The sequence below is a fragment of the Chelonia mydas genome, chromosome 1, assembly GCF_015237465.2.
Source record: "Chelonia mydas isolate rCheMyd1 chromosome 1, rCheMyd1.pri.v2, whole genome shotgun sequence".
Lineage (NCBI taxonomy): Eukaryota > Metazoa > Chordata > Testudines > Cheloniidae > Chelonia > Chelonia mydas.
The window spans coordinates 319,356,648-319,381,127 of record NC_057849.1 but is presented as its reverse complement, the minus strand read 5'-3'; the positions used below and the strand labels follow the sequence as shown (position 1 = coordinate 319,381,127).

Below are 24,480 nucleotides of genomic sequence, written 5' to 3'. Positions count from 1 at the left end.
CCTGGATGGAGTCAAGGTCAGCTCCTATGAATTCTAGTCTTGTACCGGTGTTAATGTTTATTTGTAGACCCAGATTCTGGTACAGATTCAGTGGCGTCTGGGTGACTCGCTGGGCTTTGGCAAAGGAACTGAGAAGGCAGTCATCCAGGTAAGGATAAATCATGATTCCCTGAGAGCATAAGTGAGCTGCTACCACAGAGAGAATAAGCAGGGGGCCAACAAGAGGCCAAAAGGGAGTACTCTGCACTGGTAGTTCTCTTGGCCTAGCATGAACCTACGGTAACATCTGTGACTCAGTATGATGGAAATGTGGAAGTACGCATCTTGGAGGTTGAGGGCAGAAAAATCAATCTTCTTTCTCTAATGCTGGAATAATCATTGATAGAGTGACCATCTTCATATATCTGAGTGCTCTGAGGTCCAGTATGTGTATCCAACCTCCCTTTTTCTTTGGTATTAGGAAGTAGCAAGAATAGAAACCTTTGCCTCTTAGATGTATGGGCACAGGCTCTGTCAAGGTTCCTCCCCCACTCTGAACTCTAGGGTACAGATGTGGGGACCTGCATGAAAAACCTCCTAAGCTTATCTTTACCAGCTTAGGTCAAAACTTCCCCAAGGTACAAAATATTCCACCCTTTGTCCTTGGATTGGCCGCTACCACCACCAAACAAATACTGGTTACTGGGGAAGAGCTGTTTGGACACGTCTTTCCCCCCAAAATACTTCCCAAAACCTTGCACCCCACTTTCTGGACAAGGTTTGGTAAAAAGTCTCACCAATTTGCCTAGGTGACTACAGACCCAGACCCTTGGATCTTAAGAACAGTGAACAATCCTCCCAACACTTGCACCCCCCCTTTCCAGGGAAATGTTGGTAAAAAGCCTCACCAATTTGCATAGGTGACCACAGACCCAAACCCTTGGATCTGAGAACAATGAAAAAAGCATTCAGTTTTCTTACAAGAAGACTTTTAATAGAAATAGAAGTAAATAGAAATAAAGAAATCCCCCTGTAAAATCAGGATGGTAGATACCTTACAGGGTAATTAGATTCAAAACATAGAGAACCCCTCTAGGCAAAACCTTAAGTTACAAAAAAGATACACAGACAGAAATATTCTATTATTATTATTATTCTATTCAGCACAATTCTTTTCTCAGCCATTTAAAGAAATCATAATCTAACACGTACCTAGCTAGATTACTTACTAAAAGTTCTAAGACTCCATTCCTGGTCTATCCCCGGCAAAGACAGAATATAGACAGACACACAGACCCTTTGTTTCTCTCCCTCCTCCCAGCTTTTGAAAGTATCTTGTCTCCTCATTGGTCATTTTGGTCAGGTGCCAGCGAGGTTACCTTTAGCTTCTTAACCCTTTACAGGTGAGAGGAGTTTCCCTCTGGCCAGGAGGGATTTTAAAGGGGTTTACCCTTCCCTTTATTTTTATGACAGGCTCTATGGCTCCTACACTGAGGAGATGGCTTACCTCCTGATGTAGCAGACTCTCATTAGAAGGGTCCCTGAAGAGGGATGGGGAAGGGTGTTTGGGATGGGGGAGGGAGGAGAAATGGATGACATATCCATCTTGGATCATCTCCAGCATCCAATTGTCAGAGGTTATCCATTCCTACATGCTTCAGAACGAGATAAGATGGTCTCCAAAGGGATGGGTGGGGTTAGAGAGGAGATATTGAGGAGAATGTTCTACAGGCACCTCAACCAACCCATCAAAACTGCCACTTCAAAGTTGGGAGCTAAGAGAAAGTTGGTTGAGAATCTGACTGCTGTCGCCTGGGGAACCTAGACTTCTTCCTCTGTGGCTTGTAAAATCTCTGAGTACTGTGAGTGGGGCTTGAACGGTGGCTGAGGGCTGTACTTTCCTTTGTAGACAGGAGTATAGATCCTAAGGGATCGAAGAGTTGCCCTAGAATCCTTCAACATGTGAAGGGATGTGCTGGTTTTCTTGGCAAATAACTTTGTCCCTTCAAAAAGAAGGTCCTCCACTGAAGTTTGGACTTCTTTAGGGAAGCCGGATAAATGAAGCCACAAAGCCAGTCTTATCACAATGGCTGTGGAAATGGAGTGTGCAGCCGTGTCAGCTGCATCTAGTGTGGACTGGAGGGACATTTGACCAGTTGGCCCTCATAGGCTATGGCCTTGAATTGTTTCTTGTGAGAATCAGGAAGTTGCTCAGTAAAGGAACTGAGTTCCATGTAGTTCTGGTCGTTATATTTTGCCAACAAAGCCCTTGGTAGTTTGCTATGCGGAACTGGAGCGTGGCTGAGGAATATGCCTTCCTGCCGAACAGATCCAGGCATTTCCAGTCCCAATCATAAGGGGTAGATTTGAACTGGTGCTAGCAGCCCTTAGAATAGACTGCATCCACAGTAATCAAATAGGGAGGCAGATGGGAAAAGAGAAACTCTGTGTCCTTTGCTGGCATGTAATACTTTTTGTCTAGCTGCTTGCATGTTGGTGGGACTGCTGCAGGGTTCTGCCATATGACTTTGGTGGGATCCAGGAGTGTCTCCTTAATAGGGAGAGCCACTCTGGAGGAGGTGGAGGAATATTGTCCATCAGCTTGTGGTGAGACTTAGTAATCTCCTATAACAGTATTTGCAGGGCTTCAGCCACTCCCTGTGCCAAGTCCTGGAATAATTTCAAATCAACCGTCAATGGTGGAGTGGACATCACTGTCTGGTGATGACGACAAGTGGGCTTGAGGAGTGACTTCCTCCTCCACCTCAGCCTCTACTTCCTCCTTGCCTGTTCAGGGGGTTCAGAAGCCCCTGAAGCTGCAGCTGAAGAAGAGTGTCTCCTTGTTTGCTGGTGTGCCACACTACAGGCATAGGAGGCTTGTCATCTCTGAGCCTGCCAAGGGTCCTAGTATGGCTATTGTGATGGGTAGGGGCCTGGCAGTTGGTACCACAGTTGACCAAACCAGGGGGACAATAAGTCGGATGTCCATAGTGAAACTAAGCCCCATATGACAGGTGAGAAGAGCAGTGGGAATCCATGTCTTCTTGCTCACTTTCTGACTCCGATGATGAGAAGGGCAGTGCAAGGCAGGAAGAGTTTGGTAACTCCACGTCTCTGGGTGAACTCTGTATCGAGGCCCCAGTACTGAGTAGGAGCAAGTCTGGTGTATCAGACACCGAAAGATCCATTGCACACCAGAAATCTGGCAGTGTGGAAGGCGTTGGTAGTGGAGGTGTCCCAAGAGGCTTGCACCGATTGGGTGGAGATGTGGACCTGGTAGTGAGTTCTGTCGGTGCCTGGTACATTGGGGTCAGTACTGGTGCAGACATCTGTACTGAGGGAGCCTTCCCCGGAGAGGATCTTCTATGTTTTCGCGCCTCCACAGTACCAGCGCTTCGTTGTCCTTGCCCATTGGGTCTTTAGGTAGTCTAAGCTCACTCAGTCAGCTTGGTATCACACTTGCCTTGGGTACCAGATTCAGATGGCTTCAGTGCCATTGGTACTGATAGTTTCCAGCTCGATTGGGGCTCTCTATGGGGACTCACTTACCTTTTCTTAGAGACCTTATGTGAGTGGCTCATCTCTGTGGGTTCACCTCCCTTTGAAGGGTTGTGGTGAGAGCTCCTGCCGGGACTGCAGAGGTTGAATGGCCGACTCCATGAGTAGGAGTTTGAGTCTTAGCTCTGTCTTTCTGGATCTGGGCTTCAGTTGCTGACACAAGCCACACTTTTGTGGAATGTGCTTCTCTCCCAGGCAGCGAACACACTGCAAGTGTTCATCAATCACTGGGATAGATTCCTTGCAACTGAGGTACTTTTTGAAGGCGGACAAGCTGGGCATCCTTGTCCATCGGATTCCCCCCCACACATTGACCATGCCTTAAAAAAAAAAAAAAAAAAGCTTGTCTCCCCCAACCCCAAATAAAATAAAAAAAACAAATAAAGAAAGCTTTGTGGGAAGGTAAAAATTAGCAATTCTAAGAGTTAACGATCCACAAATGGACAGCTATAACTCCATTACTAGCCAAGGACAGTTGAGAAGGAACGGAGGAGGGTTCAACAGAGCACACTGGCCAGCCTCGTGGCAGGCAAGGAGCAGCGTGTGCATGGGCTGAGTCGACACTGCTACCAAACTTCTCCGATTAGCAGTGCAGGGATGCAGACACACCTACAGTGGAGCAACCACAGGGACGCTACTCGAAGAACAACTATGACTTTTAATTCAACTGTTTCTAGACAAACAATGGCTTTCAGTTATAGCAGTTTGGAAGAACAGGGCATGCAAATTCATTCATTACATCATGCTGAAATGGAAAATAAGATTTCACCACCGTAAAGAATTACAATAATTTGGCTTGAAAAGAACCTTCTGCTTTTTTATAAAAATCTGGTTCAAGTAGAGTGAACTCCATCTCTGATTAAAGGATAAAGAAAAAAAATAGATTAAAAATATACTTAGTTGATTGTAAGACTTTAAGTCTTAAGTCAGGATTTTATATATTTACACAAATTAAAAAATTATCAGCACTTATCAACTTTTGATTAACTCTATCCATATCAGCCAAAACAGAGCTGTAATTTTGTACTTGTTAAAACACTTCAGGCACAGATTTTCTTTGCATGCTATTTATTATTGTCACCTGTTCTGAAAAGGAAATGGGAAGTGGAAAAAGTAACTGAAAATTTGTTTAGCTTCATGGTACTGAGAGCCGTAGTATTCTTTTTAACTTTCTTAAACCACAGTAATCTTGATGCCTGCCAGTGCAACAGTGCCTTGGGATTATTTTCTCTCTTTTCCCAAAAATGTTTACTCCATTGTTGTATGCATATATGCTGGTGTTTACTTTACAAATGAGACAATTTAACATTTTATAAAACAAAGATATAACGCAATGAAAATGTCAAAGTAAAATGATAAGATCATATAAAGTCTAATGAGATTGCTTAGGTAAATAGGGACAGTTGAATCAGAATTTGTGGGACTGAATGCAACGCAAGGCTTAGATCAGGGGTAGGCAAACTTTTTGGCCCGAGGGCCACATCGGGGTTGCAAAACTATATGGAGGGCCAGGTAGGGAAGGCTTTGCCTCCCCAAACAGCCTGGCCCTTGCCCCCATCTGCCCCTCCCACTTCCTGCCCGACTGCCCCCCTCAGAATCCCTGACTCATCAACCTCCATTCCCCTCCTTGTCCCCTGACTGCCCCCTCCCAGGACCCCTGCCCCTAACTGCCCACCCGGGATGCCTACACTATCCAAACCCCCTTCTCCCTGTCCCCTGACTGCCCCACACCCTCAACAGGCCCCCCTGGGACTCCCACGCCTATCCAACCCCTCCCCCCCTGTTCCCAGTCCCTTGACTGCCCACCCCCTAAAACCTCTGCCCCATCCAACCCCGCCTCCGCTCCCTGTCCCCTGACTGCCCCAACCCCTATCCACAACCCTGCCCCTGACAGGCCCCCTGGGACTCCCACACCTATCCAGCCCCTCCTATTCCCTGACCGCCCCCACCCAAAACCTCTGCTCCATCCAACCACCCCCTGTCCCCTGACTGCCCCCCGGGACCTCCCGCCCCCTTACAATGCCAGAGCCAGCCATGCCACCCACCCAGCAGGAGCAGCGGGCCAGAGTGCTGGTGGCGCAGTGAGCTGTGGCTGCAGGGAGAGGGGACAACAGGGGAGTATGCCAGGAGCTAGCCTCCCCAGCTGGGAGCTCAGGGGCCAGGCAGGATGGTCCCACAGGCTGTAGTTTGCCCACCTCTGGCCTAGATCCTGGAAGCACTGATGATCATGCCAACTGACTCCAATGAGACTACTCACACACTTAAAGCGTTGGCAAGATTGTGGCCCAATTCATTATTGTATTTCTAAGCAAGTGTCGGGGTTCCCTCCCCACTCTGAACTTTGGGATACAGATGTGGGGACCCGCATGAAAGATTCTACCAGCTTAGGTTAAACTCCCCAGGCACAAATTCTCCCTTGTACCTTGGGTTTAAGTAAATGTTGCCACCACCAAGCGATTTAACAAAGAATCGGGGAAAAGGACTACTTGGAGTTCCTCTTCCCCCAGCAATCCCCCCCCCCAAACACTTACACCCCCTTTCCTGGGGAGGCTTGAGAATAATATCCTAACCAATTGGTTACGAAATGATCGAAGACCCAAACCCCTGGGTCTTGGAACAATGGAAAAATCAGTCAGGTTCTTAAAAGAAGAATTTTATTTAAAGAAAAGGTCAAAGAATCACCTCTGTAAAATTAGGATGGTAAATACTTTACAGGGTAATCAGATTCAAAACACAGGATTCCCCTCTAGGCAAAACTTTAAAGTTATAAAAAACCGGGATAAACCTCCCTCTAGCAAAGGGAAAATTCACAAGTTGAAAACAAAAGGTAATCTAACGCACCTTGCCTTATTTACTTACTCTTTTTGTAATATCAGAGACTTGTACAGGATGGTTATAGGAGAAGGAGTTTTTTTGACCTGATGCTTCTCTGCTTTCCCCAGAGAACACACCAACAAAGCCTTCCCCCTCCCCCTGCCAAGATTTGAAAGTATCTTCTTTCCCCATTGGTCCCTTTGGTCAGGTGCCACCCAGGTTATTTGAGCTTCTTAACCCCTTTCAGGCAAGGAGGAATTCTAGGCTACCCTTAGCTGTATGGTTATGACAGCAGGTTATAGTATCTTTAAGGCCATTCAGAGAATCCTTAAGTGAGGCAAAGAACTAGAGGGAAACGGTTCCCACAGAAGTAAGCCTACTCAGTAGGTAGGCTATGTTGACCAGTGAGATGCTTATTTTTAGAGTGAAATTCATCCCAGCACACAGCCTGAGTAAATTGACTATGTGAAAAGAACTCTGATAGTTGGAGGGATGAAAAAGAACTGGATAAGTAATTTGTAATAAATTTGACAAATTTCACTTTTTGTGAGTGGTCCAAGAAAGGTTCATGATATTCTACATTTATTACTTGAAATTTGACACAAAATTCCTGTGAATAATTCTTTTGTAGCTTATTCATGTGCAGTTTGTTGAGATGATTTAACATTCAAAATCTGAGCTGTTTTGATAGGCACATAGGATATTTCTGTTCCTTGACTGAATAAGTAACACTTAGAATCAAGTTTCCAGTGTGGGTACTCATGGCTAGGAGTTCTAAATTTGTTGTCTTGCTAACATTCTGTTTCTGACAAATTTCTGAACAATAAATGCATTTGTGAGAATATCTGCAGAAAGTGAGTATAAAGGTGGAACGAACACCATCAAAGGGAATTACTTTAGCAACTGGAATTAATGTTTGTGAAAATGTCCAATATTTGTTCAGCTCTACATGGAATTCACTGTGGCTTATGGGCTGCCTGTATAGTCCATTTAGTGATGGTATCCACTGTACATTTCCGGGGGTTCAAAGGACTCAGGAGTAGTCTCTTTACCCCACCCCTCTGTACAGTTGACCCTGGGGCTTATGAAATTCAGACTTCAGACTATGTGACTTCAGCTCTGCAGTAAATTTTCACCCTACATGAAGTAAATAACTGTCAATTATTTAAATATGTCTTAAAACCTGCACGAGAACATCACATGATCCCACATTACTAGGTATATCTTACCTTCCTTCAAAAACATGATTCAGCATTTTGCAGGCACTTTCAGCCACTTCAGGGGAGTCTGAATGTTTCTTCATTATGTCCAATGCATTAATGTGTATTCCTTTGGCCAACAGAACCTTTCTAATATTTACTACAACATGAGAAAGCATGATATGAACAAACATATATATTCATGTATATATTCATTTAGGCTGTGATCCCGCCAACATCTGTGCATCTTCTAACTAGCAGAAGGCAAGTAGTCCTACTGACGTCAATAGGACGTCTCGCTCATTTGAAGTTATGCATGTGTGTAAGACTTTGCAAGGCTAACACTTTATTTACAAAATTTATATACATACAAACTAGAATGGAAAATAGTACAGGCTGGAGTAGAGCGTATTTGCACAACTTAGCCCATATATTTAGGATCTTAAAAGTGCCTTATGGGAACAAATACAGCCAATATTTCCAGTTATGCAAAGTCACCATTATGGGATGCAGGATTTATCACTGAGTCTATTTTTAATTGTTTGTTCTTCTGTGATCACGCAGGAAACCGAAAATTTTAATTTTCAAAATAAGGCTCCAAAAATAAGTGTTACTTTCTGCATGGGTCCAAAGTCTTTCAGTTTCACCAGCATAACTCCATTTACTTTAATCCATAACTGAGATCTGATTCCTATTAAGTAATGAGTACATCATACCTGAAATAACACTGCAGAATAGAACAGTCATGTTTATACCACACTGCATCCTGTACTGGTCATCATAACTATCATTAACTCCTGCCTTTCAGAAGCTAGTATGTACATTTCAAACCATTATGTAAATTGACTATAGATTGTACTTGTAGATTTCAAGATGCTTCTCCCCATCTATTATTTCTGTGTTAAGTACGTTATTTTAAAAGGGAAAAAAAAAAGCAGTGGGAGAATTTTTAAAAAAAAGGCAAAACTCAAAGACCTTGGGCTGGGATTTTTAGAAGGAGCTTAAGAAAGTTAGGCTCTCAGCTCCCATAGGATTTCAATGGGAATTGGATACCTCCCTCCCTTAGGCACCTTTGAAAATTCCACTCCTTGTTGTAATAAAATTGAATATCATAATGTATACATACTGTGTTTGTATATCTATAGCTATTAAAATCCAAATATATAACTTTTTGCTCACATGTAACTAACACATCTGCATGATTTGGGTTTATGTAGAAAGGAATATTGTTACATGCATCAACAACTTTGTACTATACAGTTCAATCTGTAAATAATTGTATTGAGAGGGCCTGGAGGTCTAGTGGCAACATAATGCAGTCTCACCTGGGGAATGAGTGTTAGGGTGCCAGTCTCTAGTCTCACTCTACCTAAGATTATCAGGGGCAGGAGCAGCAACAGAACGAGGGCCGTGATCCTGGAAATGCTTATGTGCATGCTTAACTTTCAGTGCATGAGCTCTCCGAACCCTAATCCCTGATGATATAATGTAAACGTATCCTATAATATTACTGTAATGAATTGTTGATGAAGGCTGACAGTGAAGACGAGGGTATCTGGTACTAAATTTCCTTACCATTTTGTTCTGATAAAGTTGCCAAGGCATTAGCAGCTGCCTGAAACACTTCTTTTGCTGTGGAATGCATCAGCATGGCTAGCATTGCTTCTCTGTGTATGGGGTACCTTTCACAAAAATAAATAAATCACTGTATAATGGCCATATTACAATGATTATAATACATGTTTAGGAATCTATATTAGAATTAAGTGAAATTATTCTTTGTAGATCATAATACCAGGTTGTTAATATTTTGCCATAGCAATAGTTAAAGAGAAAGCCCTTTAAATAGTTGCAAACTGCACATATTAGGCCAAATTCCTGTCTCCCTGACATTAAATGGGAGCTTTGTCTAAATGAGTCAAGGTCCACAAAAGAATGCAATAAACTGTATTTCAAATTTGGCTAATCATGGCATCTCTGGAGGAGGTAACAGAGATTCTACCTCTGTCTCGCCCATGTCCAGCTTCTCCTCCCTGATTTTAGTAGTGCCCCCTCCACCTCAGCCTTCCATCTAATTTGGGGGCTTATTCCTCATCTTTTTCTCCCAAGCTACCAGGTGGTTCAAGCTCTTCTCCCAGCCCTAATCTTTTGGGAACAGCAGCAAGCTGAGTGTCTTCAGGCAGCATCCTCTGCCCCAAGTATCGCTGCTGGCCCTGCTCGTTTTGATGAATTAGAAAGCAACAAAAGGGAAACAAAGTAAATTAATTAACCCACGTGACCTAACAATGAGTTCTGAATCCCTCCGTGCTCCCAAATATATAGTTCAAGTTATTACTACTGACTGTTTATCTTCATCTCCAATTTTCTTATAAAGGTTGCATTGGTACATCAACAGATTGTTCAAAGCCCAACAGGCAGCCTCCTGAATTTAAAACAAGAGCAAAATAAAACACTTTTAAAACAAATACAATTTAAAATAGCTACAAATTATTTTTAAAGACATTTTATAAATAGTTCCATTATTTTTGCCACTCTGTTGTGGATGTCAACACATCAAAAACAGATAAAAAAACCAAACAGTTATGAATAAAAATACTAAGTCAGTCACAATTTGTTATCCAGGTTGTTATGATGACAGAAAGCCTCACTTTATATCTATATATACACGTATACACACACCTCTCATGTTCTTATTGATGTTTTATTTCATGAATAGAGTTTAGGAATTTCTCTGGCTTGCTTTTGTTCAAACAAGCCATGGACCATCTCTTTTTCCCACTGTGCTAAGTAATACCAAGTTGATAAGGGGACAGACACTGACCATACAAGCTATATGTCTCTCATTCTTTTTTTCAGAGACTTGTGGCTCTTGGGTTAAATTTATAAACACTTACATTTCTGTTCTCTTATACTGTGGTATGAAGGCTACCGGGTACGATCCCGGGCCCCACTTCAGCCCCCTACAAGGCCTTGCATTGGTCCTCTGTACCACCTGTGAATTATACCCTTACTGACTACATATGCATGATCTGAAGAAGTGACTGAGACCAGCCCACTGAGGAGATGAACTAATGGAGAAGTGACAAGCATTGATTCCTAACTCCAGTTCAATCATATAGAGCTTATCTATGTGAGAAAATGTTATTGTGTTCAAACATGAATGTGAAGAACTGAGTTAGCTGACACTATGCTGACCATTACTGACCAGTCAGTGTTGGCTAGAATAAGTCATTTTCAGTATCATGTCAGCTAATAATGATGATCACAAATAGGATACATTTCTCTTTATTCAGACTTCCCTTTACTATAAATAAATAGTTTGTTAGTCAAGATTCACCTACTGATTTGGGGGAATATTTAACTTGTTTCAGTTTGCCAAGAGAAGAGTATTCTTCACAAGTGGGTCTCACTCTTATAAAAGGTGTAATCTGATGGACACAACAGAAGATATTGCAACTGAATGAACATACTGTTTTACAGCCTGTTGGGGTTTATTATTTATTAACAATCTTGAGTTCTCTTGCTTCTCTAAATCATGGCACCCTCTAACAGGTGGAAAGAACCTTTCTGTGAAAAAGAGTGGGGCCACATGTCTGCACTTCTATCATGAGAAGCCATTTTAATAATTAAGCAAAACCCAATCTTTATTTCTCCAGACTATAATTTTAGTACATTTGAGAGAATTACTTTTCTAAACACCTTAACTTGTGCATTTAATTTTTTTAATTTTCTCTCTCTCTCTCACACACACACACACACACACACTCCCAAAATTCTTACCTGTACATCTACGTTTTTTCGGTGCAATTTTAATGCTTTATAGCATGCTTCCAGCCAATATAATTTTTCTCCCTCTTCCTCTTCTTTTCTTTCCTCTAAGTCTTGATTTAAAAATATTGTTTCCGCTTGAAAATAAAATGACAATCAATTCTTATTGTGAAAATAAAAGATTTAGGACTTGTTCTCACTCTGAGTTACGCGGGTGTTCATCTCTGCCTATGCGGCTAAATCAGATTTAGCCAAAGCTGATTTTACCAGAGAAAGGTGATATAAGCCAGTTCCTTCAAGGAAGGATGAAAACTTCTGATACAAGTTCTGCAACAGATTTTTCTCATTTTCTTTGACATTATGAAAATATTTTAAAAAGTTCATTACAGACAAGAGGGTTTTAAATTAAATGTAGTTATGTCTCAGGCCATATTTCTAATTTAAAAATGCATGCATACATTTATTTTCATGTTCACATAAAGAATACTGCAGATGTTAAAACATGACCCTACGACACTTCTACACTGCCATTCATCACAGAGTCACCGTGATCTTCCAGCACTCTTCTGTCATTTGGAAAAGAAGGGTACATTGAACTGGCTAAGAGAAGTACTGGGCAAGAGTAAAATAAAATGTGATTTTAAAACAAGCTGGTTTTAAATTGTCAGTGAATTTCAGTACTTATGAAAATGAATGGTTGCCAACACGGTATTAAAGGTTACACAAAGTAGGCACCGTTCTGCTATCTGCTACACCTCTGCTACCCTTATTCACATGAGCAACCCAACTGACTGCAGTGTGAGACAGAGTTATTCACATTTGTAAGGGGTTACAGGATCACACCCCTAACAAATTAACAGACACCCACATTTAAAAATTGTGGCCTTAATGCAGCTTCAAATAAAGCTCAAAACTTTGAGTTTATTTCTAGAACACAGACACCATCCTGCTGGGAAACAGAAGTCAACTGCCATAGCAGTATTAGTATGCAGATACACAAACCAACCATCGACCTTAGATTCAGAATTCCTATATTCACTACCCTGAACAGTTTTCAAACTAAGAAGGGATTGCAGCCTGTGAATAGATATGTTAGTGCTCATCAAAACAGTATACCAATTGAGTTGAGGGTAGGTGACGCGATTAACTGGTACAGATACTGGCATGCTACAACAAAACAATGAGCTCTAACAGGTAAGCAGGAAAAAACACTGTTGCATACCTAGCCTTGTTAAGCCCTACTCCTGTTTGAAATCTACTAATGACAAAATACAGAAGAATTATGAAACCACAGGAAATTACGCTAGCACCCCAACTGAGAATATATAAGTGTTTAGGTAATTAGGAAGGAATTTACTTACTGAGGAGAGCTAAACAACCGAGTGCTGCAGCCTGTAACTTTGCATTTTCAGAGTATCTTATAACAGCCTTCACAATGACTTCGTGTACCTCATTTAATACCAGAATGTTGAAAAAATTTCCTAAAAATAGATTAAAATGTTATCTGAATATATCTAGCTAGATCTATATACAGAGACAATATAGCTACATCCACACATACTGTGCTTGAAGAAAAACAGCAGATGAGGCAGTTAATTTGTTTGACATAGTAAGTAAATTGCTTTGTGAAATGAGGATAACTGGCCAAGAATAAGAAAAACAGGGAACTGGGTACTTTGGTTTCTCCTCCTCTTTCATGTAGGAAGGACTCATGAGGATCCTCTATATTCCACTGAATCCTTCAAAGAGGCTTTTATCTACCTTCAGATGAGACTTGCTGGATGTGACTCTCTAGCGCCTATAAACACCATTCCTTTAGGCAGCTACAGAAAGTGTTAATGAAGAGCAAAATGAAGTCCCACCTCTGTCAAAAGGCAGAGTGTGCAGCCACTGCATTATTTCCAAGCTATTGCTGCCTTCAAATGACTAGCCAAAGTATAGACCTGAACTTTGATTTCTGCACTGACACTTGACTGACCCTATAGGAGAAGCTATCTAACTGTTTTGACCTATATTCTGAAATAGAGATCTCTCCACACAAAATAGATCAGGGTTTAGCACAAGCTTCTAAAAGAGTTTACACATTTTGAAACAGTAGAAAGATAAATATCTTTGCTGTATATATAATGAGCATCTCTAAAAAGAAACATTTACTATGGCATGTGCAGCATTTCCTGCCGTAGGTTCAATGTAAGGAATACTGCAAAGAACAAACAAATAAAAACCAAAATTTCCCTATGCCCCCCAAGGAAAATAAATACTACATGTACATCTTACTTTAGGAGTACCCACTTCATTAAACATATTCTGCTAGTTACATCTATTGTATCTGATATTTAATTTTGTTTAGTAATTGTTAATTAAGAGAGAGAGCTGAATCACTCTACCAATATGACAGAAAAAAATCAAAGGTTTAAAAAGGACTAAGTTTTCTTTAGCCCTTCAGATGAAATGTAAAACTGAAGAACATACCACTTGTGGTTTTCTGACACACAATAGGAAGTGAACCTTACTTACTCCAACTCATTATAGAGTTGATCCTGCAAGGGGCTGAGCACTCTCAAATTTCTATTGCCTTCAATAGGAGATCAACAGGATCAGCACCTTGCAGGATTGAGCTCTACGGCTCAAATTTAAAAAAGCACTTGAGCACATCTGCATCACTCTGAAATGTCTAACTTAATTCCCCTTATAAATGGATATAGTATTTTTCTTCACCCACTATCCTGTTATGTAGTGGTGCCCTGTTCTGTTAAATAGCTGTTTCTTCCTGCATTTCTTTATGTAGCTTACAGGCATTCAGGTGCTTAGGTATAAACCAATTTGAGAGCCTCTCTCTAGAGGCTCATCTAAAAGAGAAAAGTATGAACATATGACACAGATAATGAACATATTTTGTACTGTAAATGCCTTTAAATTACCAGATCATGTTCAGACCTGCAAGAGTGGTCATTCTGTCTTGTCATAGTTGAACATGAGCTATTGAATTTGCAAGCTTTCACCACTTCTCTAATTTGAGCATAAAAACTATAGATGAAACAGAGTAAGATTTCACTGTGTGTTACACCAGGCATAACCAAAAGTAAAATATCAACACATCAGACTGACACTCTAGAAGCAGTCATACAATTCAGGAGATCCAAATCCAGGTCCTAAACTTTCACCCAAACTTCTCAGGCAAGCAGGGGCTGCAGAGACTATAGAGCATAACACTATGTCCATTGTGAGGGTGGAGGAGCACCTTGTTTTGCTCTTGATTAACCGTAGTCAAGACTGAAGCATTTCTACGATCCAGAAACAACCTTGTCCAACTTTCCTTGACTAGAAGAAGAGTTACTGTGATGTGAATCTTTGGGAGCATTATAAGGAGGATACATAAGTTCCCAAAGGACACTTTCTACAAGAAAATATAGTACCATCAGTTGTTTCTCAGGTACTCTGCATCAGCACCTCAAATATGAAATCCTAGAAGGAACTATCTTCCATGCTGTAAGAACTCTAAAAAGAAGGATTGGATACTATGCACACATAGATGTCATTGTTGCCTTGTGCTTCTCCTGTCTGTTTGTTGTATCTAGCTCCTCTAACTTAGCTTGTACTTAGAGTGTAAGTTTTTCAGGGTAGAGGCTGTCTTTTTGTTCTGTATTTGTACAGCGTTGTGTCTACGTGACTGGGGCCTCAGGAGCTACCACAATACAAATAAATTCTTTATTGCCTGGCTAGATATAAACATTAATCTAGTTCTTCTCTAAAGGTTAACTGGTTGTGTAATCTTTTCACTAGCAACACTGTCACCTGTTAAAGAAGCAAGCAAACAATGAAAAAATTCAGTATAAAATACTGTTTCATGAACTTACCCAGTGTAAGCTTGTGTAACAAACAGCAACTCACTTCCTGAATTGGTTCACTGTTGGGAAATGTTTTCATCATTTCCACTATGACATTGTAACATCTAACATTTCCAGACATGAGCACTTCAACATTGCTGGCTAAAGTAAAAAAAACAACATTGTTATGCTTCTTAAATAAGAAAAATTAAATGATAAGGTTTGAATATGTACATGTATTTCAAAAACTGGATCTATACTTTGGTTTCAGCCACTGTGACAATTTTTATTATTTCTACTTATTTCCACAATGAAAGACATTAGCTAAAACCTATATTTACAAATGCTATTTTACTTCAACTTAGAGTGTGAATTGTTACTGATGTGCTTCTATTACATAGTTAGCCATTTAACAGAAATAATACTTTTTACTTATATAGCACCATTCATAAAGAGGTCTCCAGGTGCTTTACAAATAATAATTAAATCTGTAAACAGGTAGGTAAATATTTCTTTGCACATTTTACAGATGAGTAAACAGAAGTATACAGTATTTAAGTGATTAGCCCAAGGATATACATCACATCAGTTCAGCGGCAGGGCCTGGAATACAACCCAGAAATGTTGACCCCTAGTATCCTGCTCTAACCATTGTAATTCTAATCTCCTCTCCTTTTTGTGGGCAAGTTAACATCACTTATTTTGGCTGCTAGCTCTGCCCTATGCCCACTCAATAGATAGAAAATGCTTAGAAGTGTTCAGCTAAGGTATGCTTCTGGCTTTTTGAATGATGTGCCAAAGTGCAGGTTTTAATTACAACTATTTCTACACCTAGTTTAAAGTGCAAGCAGTATATAGCAAACAACAACAACAAATTCTTATTAATGATTAGTGAAAGAGGCTGAGCAGATCATCTTCCGATAGAAATGGGGACAAAAAGCAGGTCTGCCTCTATTAAGTCAGGGTATGTCTACCTAGCAATTAAATGTCTACCCAGCTGGTCAGGATCAGCAGACTTGGGCTTGGGCTGCGGGGCTGCAAAATAGCTATGTAGACATTTGCGCTTAGGCTGGAGTACAACTGAGCTTGTAAGAATTCTGAAGCAGCTTACTTCAGAGTAAAAGGAGGCCACATATTTTATTTCAGCACTAAGTAACCACAATGTTTAATTAATATAACTCTTAGCAGCTGAGAAACCACCTTCATTTTCAAGTGTTTACTTTTTTGATTTCTCAGTTATGACAAACTAAACTTGTGTTCAACAAACAGCATTCTATACACTTCACAAATAATTAATTATAAGAGTAGCCCAAATATACAAAAAAGACTATTGAAAGCTTCCACCCAAAGAAGAACAAAAATAGAGTGGATCTTAAATAATGGAACAATCGAGCAGTTCTAAGCCTGTGAGGTGCCAATAGCTATCCAGGACTGGGTGGGCACAGAGGGGTTCGAGGCTGCTCTCACATTCTAATCTCCCACCTTCTGCTAAAGCGGATTTGCTCAGCCACCTAAACCGGACCTCCTCAGATGCCAAAAGCCATCCAGTGCACCAATGCGTATGGCTTTCCTTTGAACTACTCTGGGAATTCATGAAGCAGTATAGAGAACATTTCAGAACTGAATGTCCTGGTGTGAGTGATTTGAAAAGACCGATAGCCCCAAATATTATAGTAATGCACTTACGTGGACCAGCTAATGAATGTAAAGAATAAAGTGCCGGAAGTACTACATCTTCTTTTTCTTGAAACTGTTTTAACACATTCAGTATGATCATGTGATCTTTGCTTTCAACAAATTCAGTCAGCTGCTCTTCTGGAACTAAATTGAAAAGCAAACAGAGATGTAGTATGTTTTAAGGAAATAATATACTTGTACAGCTTGGTATTAATTAAAAACAATTTTTTTTTACAAAGTTTTCTGATATTTATTTTATTCCTTTTGCACAAGGTAAGTGTTCTAGACACTAAAATCCTTTCAATAATTTAAGACTTTTCTCAGCATTGTCTTCCTTTGGGCTAAAACCTTTATGATACAATAACAAACGAAATGGGAACTGTAACACCTGTTTTCTATCAATTGACTGCTCTGTTGCTTACATAAGTAAGATCTTAAGGTTGAGCTGCAGCAGCAGCTATGCCGCTGCAGTGTGTGTGCGCGCGCCCGCGGTGAAGACACTCTATGGCAACAGGAGAGAGCTCTCCTATCAGCATAAAAAACCCACCCTCCTGAGAGACATAAATTTTGCTGACATAGGCAGTAGTGTAGACATAAATGGATTAACTAACTTTATCAGTTTCTCTTTTTGCACATGGTTGAGATGCAGTGTAAAAACTGGTAAATTCTTTCATACATTAAAATGAGTTATTTTATATAATTGAATTTTAAGCAGAACATTTTATTGAAACCAGTGACGAAAACTGCTTAAAAATCAATGTCATGATATGGTTTTATAGCTGTGAGCTCTAATAGAAAATAAAAGTATTTACAAAGAGGATCAAACCCTAAAGTTGTGTGGACATAATGACACATTCCATTTATTTTTTAGAATGAGCACTGATATAACGTCATATCTTTTACTAGTTTTGTAGGCCTTTGCCATTGTACATGTCATGTATTAAGCATATCTGGGAATATAGCGTATTAATTATGTACTACAGCCGCTTACCAGTGTACGCTGCATTAAAATTTTGGTTGTTTTAGAACACTATATTTGTATAAATGGATAATCCAACTTATATGAGTAAAAATGCAAGAAAACATTAATTCTAAGACAAAATTGTCAGCAGCAGCATATCAAATGAATGGAGCATGTGTTTTGCATTATTAGTCTATTTGTTCACGTGGCCAAATCCTGTCACTTATTTATTCCATTTTGAATGGATAACAAAATTCAGTGGGAGTTTTGTTTGATAAAGGAGCAAAGAATTTAGTCCAAACAAATATAATAGTAATTATAAGAAGAAAATTATCAAATCCAAGAAAAAAATTGAAATAATTACATAAATTACATTTTACAAATTAAAACAACACGTATGACACTAATATTAATTTAAATTTATACTTCCTTATCACCAGAGACCGTGATCAAAACTGAGATATTACTGTGCTAGGTTTGTACAAGAACTTGTGAAGATATAGCCATTGTCCCTATTAGCTTAGAAGACAGTGACATATGAATGGTGGAGAGAGAAATACTAATTGTCTGATATTTTTATATATGTTCTGGCAGAAGCAGAGGAGTGGAGATTTGTTTATAGGTGTTGAGCAGAGATAGTTGTGGGCTCAGTAAGGGTGTTGCATTCCTTAAAATTAACTTTAAAACAAGATGCTTCAATTTGATTCAAGACCTGCTTTAATAATCATATCATGGTCTATCAAAACCAGCTATGGCAAGTAAAAACTATTTTGCAGGTTTTCAGTACATAAAGATTTTCTTTTTCAGAAGAAACATTAAAATAACAAATGATTATACAGTAAATGTGAAATTCTTCAATCCTTTAGTAATTTCAGAAACATAAACAATCAGAATCACAATTATTCTGAAGTGAAAACATTTACACATGGACATTGGACTGACTTTTAGCAGCACTAAAGTCAATGGAGTATTTTCTCGTATGATCTTGAAAGCTGGATTTTGTATTGATTCACCCAATCAACTGAGGTGTGATCCTTTCTTTACTTATATAAAAATATAACAGTTCAGAACTCATAGCATGTATTTTTGCAGCTAGGTAGTCATCTTTAGTTTATTCCCAAATTATGAATCATTACATCATGATAAACTGAAAAATATAAATACCTTTCTCAAAAAGCATGTGCAAAGTTTTACATCCATATTGCTGGATTTCTTCATTGTTTGGGAAGGTTTGCATAGCATCAAACACCAACAAAAATACATCTGTCTCTTCATCTAAGAGCATAATTGTAATTATATCTATACAGCACAAGAGAAAATGAGACGTGATTACATTCTGTACTAAGCTACATGGATCATTTCTGTCTGAAGCATGGTACTTTGATAAAATTACAAATTATTTCATACTATCTTTAAAAGTATTAGTTTTGTTCTTCACTATGATGGGTTAAATCCATGTGTTGTTACAGCAAATAAGGGTTTCCCAGAGTCACTTGCTGTCACTAGGCCCAATCCTTCAGTTCCTATGCAGGCAAAATCCAAATGGAACAATTGTCTATATAATGACTGAAGCATCAAGCCAACTGCTTGTATTATAAGAATAAAATATGCTTATGGCATTTTCTACATGTCTTGAACCCATTTTGTTTTAAATTAACATGGGTTCTTTAAAAGTCTATGATATACTCTGTCTATTGGTGAAAGTGTCTAGTAAATAGGTGACCATGTAAAGCAACTCATCAGAAGGCTAGGGTTAAAACAGCCTTGCAAAACTCCACTCAACCACTCACCTATGACAAGTAATTTTTCTGATGGATGAGTAAAATATCATTAGGCTCTTTCATGATAATGATTATCACGGGAAGGGTGTATTTTTTGTTGGACTAATACATTTTCATGACAATTTTTCAAGGTTGTGTTAATGAAAAGTAGGATTCATTATGCGTACTATTTCAGTTGCAGCTATTCTGTTCTATTCAGAACCTATAGTATATAGAGAACGTATAGTCCTACAGCTCTGCATTCTCCTTGGCTAGGCAGTTCTAACTGGAATATAATTAAAGTATACATACTATATATATAAATAAAGAATAATTAAAGTTCTTTGTGACAGAAAATACAGTTTCCAATACATTTTCCGAGGTAAGACAACCAAAATGCAGTGATAAGGGTAAAGTTTGATTCATCAGTTACATCTACTGTAACACTGGGAGGAACAGTTTCAGTAAGAAATAACCTGCGATAGAATAACTAGTTGATAGCTTAGGAGCACTGGGACATATGAAACTGAAGGAAAACTACTAGCAGTAGTCATTCACTAATGGCCATATTTTGCCATTGTTATTGTTCATATTGAGTAGTACCTTGGTCTGCAAATAGGGCCTGACCTAAAACTTGTTAAACTCAATGGAATGACTTCCGCTGGCATCAACAGGCTTTGGATCAAGCCCATAGTACTCACTACAGTTGAACCTAAAATTTATGAACTAATTGGGGATTGAGGAATTCATAAAATCAAAAAATTCATAAAACTGAACATCTCAAAATTACAGTAGGTTCGGTGCCTAACTTGCAGTATGATGCATTGCATTGCTTTCTTCTTGTTCTTCAAACCACTGAAAAGTTATTTCCAATGCACAGAAGACACCAGAATGTGAAGGGATGCTGACTTGTACTTCCACAATGTCACTTTCATTATGTGATTTTTTTCCATCGGGAAAAATGGTTCCTATAACTGACTGACTGTAAGATAGGTGTTCATAAAATTGAGGTTCTATTGTATTTGTACAGTAAGATATTACTTAGTGAGAGTAAGGGTGGCAGAATATAACCCTTGGGGATACCCATTAATTTAAGTGGGAGTTCAAAAAGTTCAGCATCTCACAGGAAGCTCTCAGGGTGTAGAAGGATCAGTGTGTTAGTGAGCAGAATGATATAAATTACTGTGTCTCCAAGAGAATCTGATTTTTTCAGAAATACTAGCTATTACAAATAGAAGCATGTCAGAATCAGTTAAACTTGCCCTTCCAGTTAGTAAGAAAAATTACATAACTACTCAGCAAGCATCTGTTACTATGCTAATGCTGATGGTTCTGAACAAAAATTCTTAGAAGCAAAAATGAAAGTCTATATTTTCCATTGCCTTGCAGTCAGTGGAGTTCTATACACCTGTGCAAAGTGAGTGCAAAGTAGGTGCAAATACTACTATTACAATTTTGTAGCGTTTACTCCTACTTTGCACAGAGGTGCATGGCAGAGAAGAATCAGGCACAATGTGTTGAATAACCTATTTTATATTATTGTCTACAATTAAAAATATCATACCAATTAGGAAAGTAGAATGCATAATACCTGAAGAGAGTAGTAGGTTTAGTGTCTTGAGTCCTATTATCAAGAGGTTTCTGTTTGCATTGTGGATAGTAAGCATTTTAAGAATATGCCTAAAATGGAAAAAAATATTAATACTAATCAAATGTTAGTTCAAAGTATACCAAATACAGATATACAGCAAACACTTGCTTCAAGAAATAAAATTTTTTAACCTAGGGAAAGCTTTTTAAAGCCATTTTTAGCTCCAACTCAAAGAAATTTTATACCTTTCTGTCAGTTTGGTTTTTTAAGTCATCAATGACCATAACTAGTTTTTGATATTTTATTTTTATATATTATACTTTGTTTATTGAGACTGTATATCTTTTAAAAAAAAGAAAAAGATGTAATGATAGACAATTATATAACAAAATGGAACAAGATAAAAAGACCCTTGTAAATCACTAACTGCTGAGGAACAACTTCTGCCATTAGATACACATGCACAATTCCCACTGAAGTAAATGGGGATGGATATGCATGAGAGCAGAATCTGGCTCTGTGGGAGTAAAATGGTAAAAAGAAAAAAAGGGATGCCAGTCATACCAATATACACATAAAAGATATTTTACCAAGGAAGATAATAGGCCACATGCTGCTGGGTTTACCAGCAAAGCAACTGAGGAAAAAACAAATTTTCCTCACAAATTTGAGTTCCCTCACAACTGTCCCACCTAGGAGAAAGGAGTTCACCACCCTGTCTAGAACAAATGGTCTCCAATATCCATGTAGATCTTTAGACTCCCTAGAAAACAGGCATACTGGCATGGAGTCCCAAGCTCACTGGTCTTCCCTCTCCCTCACTATAGTATGATTTGCAGCATGTTTCAACCCACAGTGACTTCTGGACACATTTTCCCCTGGAAATCACAAGGTCCCACAGGAATATGCTGGGGAGATTAGCTGGTTCTCAGCTCTTCCTGCCCCTTTCTCCAGACCTCATTCTTTGAGCTGAAGAGTCCCAATCCAATAGAGTGGTACCTTCAATGTCTAGGAGCCAGGGATGAGCTAGCAGCAGAGCAGGTACTCTATTCACTCCTCATGAGTTCGGGGTGTCTTCAGCCACAGTTTACAACCCTCCATACCACACAGCAAAGTAATATGTGTAGTAGTGTTATTTATAGAATGAAATGTCTAGGTTGCCTATGTTCTATGTCAGTGACATACATCTGAAAGCAACTACTTACCATGTATATTGGATCTGTGTGCCAATTTGCAGTGAACTAAGACACTGTCTTGGTTCACAAATCACATATCCAATAAAAACCAGGCGCTTGTAGGCTCCAGGTGACCACTGCATAACCTATGGATCAAGTGCACTATCTGGGTCATTCTTAACAGTGGAAATCAAGCTTCAGTTAAAGATAGTCTTGATATTCACGAGAAAAGATGTCATTGCACCTTCAATATTATTCATTGATCTCCTCTGTTGGGCTTAAGAGGGGCAGAAGGCCTTATACAGGTCCTCTACACTGGGGCAGAGACCTCAGACAAATTCTTAGTTGGACTGAATGCTGGGGAGATGCTTGGAGGGAAGGAAGGAAAATATTCTCCCTTCAAACTAGTAGAGTAGCTCCACAGACTTCCCAAAGATACTTCAACCCAGTGCCTGAAGTACCATAGTCCTGAACATCCCTAATGCACCCCACTGTGGAGGAAAGACAGATCCTTCTGTCCAATTTCTCCCTTGCCCACATATATCCCACACCCTGAATGCAAGGAGAACTCAAAGTTGGCCCATATGACTCTGCTCAGCCTCCTGAAATCCAACCCCTCCTTTGCACAGCAGACCCTCACCAGCTCTAGTACATAAAGGGAAATGGAAATTAGGTTTGCCCCTGTGTTTTCTGGACATTTCATAGCAGGTGAGCAGTGCCAAACAATAAATCTCAGCTCTGAAGTACCTACATTCTACAGACATGAGTTGGTTCAGTATAGTGCCACACAAAACAAACACAGAATGGGGCCTGGTTATTAAGATCAAAAGATTGAGCAATGCACAAAGAAATTCTCCACACATCCTCCCATCTCAAAAGTAATTGAAAGAGAGGAAGTTAAACACTTTCACTCCATTTACTGTATGACCAACTTAAAGTCAAAGATTACAAAACAGGCGTGCGTAGCACATTTAATTAGGGTGTGCACCTAGGGAATATTTTTTTTTAAGGTGAATATTTATTGAATGCTCAATCCTAAAGGACATTATTTTTATTCATCAAACAAACTAAAGAAACTAAAACTTAATTAAAAACTTAATGTTTTTTAAATTAAAAACTAAAACTTTACTTAAAAAATACAAACTTTAAAAATCAGACACAAAATACCAATTTTTTGCTGTAGTGATAACCAGGCGTATACAAAGATACTGTTGGAGACCCCAGGGCATGGCCACTAGTTAAGTCGAGGGGATGGAAGGCCATAAGGGTTGAGGAAATCTCCCTGCTGAAGGCCTAAGGGCTTCTTCTCAACGCCCCTTAATAGAATTCAGGCCTGGCTGGTTTGAGTAAGCTCTTTTGCTCTTAAAACAATGTTGCAGCCGCAGATAATGCCTTATAGTGTAAGGTTTGCTGACGCCAAGTTAAAGACAATAGGAGATAGTTACAAGGCCAGACAGAATGTGCTGGTTGTTTAAGTTGCTAGGAATGCTTGTTAGAGGTTGCAGGAAATAAACATTGTTGTAACCCATATAAGGAAGGCAGAGTATTTGTGCAAAGTTTTAATTGGCTGATGTGTAGTGCAGTAGCATTAAGGAATATAAAAATGTGTGTAATGACCTGCTCTGGTGTGCAGGATTTGAGATTCTATTCTCCCTATACCTTGTTTGCAGCTGCAAATAAACTTTTCTGCTTCTCCACCCCGTTGTGATTATTGATTGAAACACACCGGGTAACGAACCCCTGCTGTTGTTTTGCCTCTCGGCATTGCGTGCCGGCAACAATACAGTCAATTTTCATGATCTTTATCTTTAACCAGATAATGAGCTAACCCAAATTGACCAAAACAGATTAAGGTTTCTTCATCTTCCTGTCCTAGAGAATGAGACGTCGCTCACCAGGTGTTATGGACTTAAATTCCTCAATCACATAATTGTAATTAACTGACGAAGCCAATTCTTGTTCAATGTACAAAATCATGGGTGAGTCGAGGCGCTGTTGGGACATTGTACTTCTTAGTTTGTTTTTTACATGTGCTAGTTTCGAAAAGGCTCTCTCTCATGAACAGCTTGTAACAGGTAAGACTGCAAAACATTGAATAGATTTGTAAAAGGCCTGGAACATGGCCAATTCCTTTAGCCAATCAAGCCACTCTCTGGTGGTGTTCATAGTGC

General features: G+C 39.4%; 1 protein-coding gene across 5 annotated transcripts in view; it reads right to left on the bottom strand.

Annotated features, from left to right (window-relative positions):
* Nucleotides 1-24,480, bottom strand: part of LRRK2 (leucine rich repeat kinase 2) — a 119,594-nt gene that overhangs the window by 75,487 nt on the left and 19,627 nt on the right. For 4 of the 5 annotated variants that reach the window (XM_037889121.2, XM_037889120.2, XM_043551390.1 and 1 more), the window contains exons 4-12: nt 21,135-21,223; nt 18,948-19,082; nt 16,832-16,966; nt 15,176-15,307; nt 12,680-12,799; nt 11,331-11,455; nt 9,893-9,972; nt 9,126-9,232; nt 7,581-7,710 (exon numbers count right to left, since the gene is read on the bottom strand). In XM_037889121.2, the coding sequence (XP_037745049.1) occupies nt 7,581-7,710; nt 9,126-9,232; nt 9,893-9,972; nt 11,331-11,455; nt 12,680-12,799; nt 15,176-15,307; nt 16,832-16,966; nt 18,948-19,082; nt 21,135-21,223 (1,053 nt within the window). Of the gene's footprint in view, nt 1-7,580; nt 7,711-9,125; nt 9,233-9,892; nt 9,973-11,330; nt 11,456-12,679; nt 12,800-15,175; nt 15,308-16,831; nt 16,967-18,947; nt 19,083-21,134; nt 21,224-22,339; nt 23,228-24,480 lie in introns of those variants that run through there. The other variant, XM_043551393.1, reaches the window with a different exon arrangement.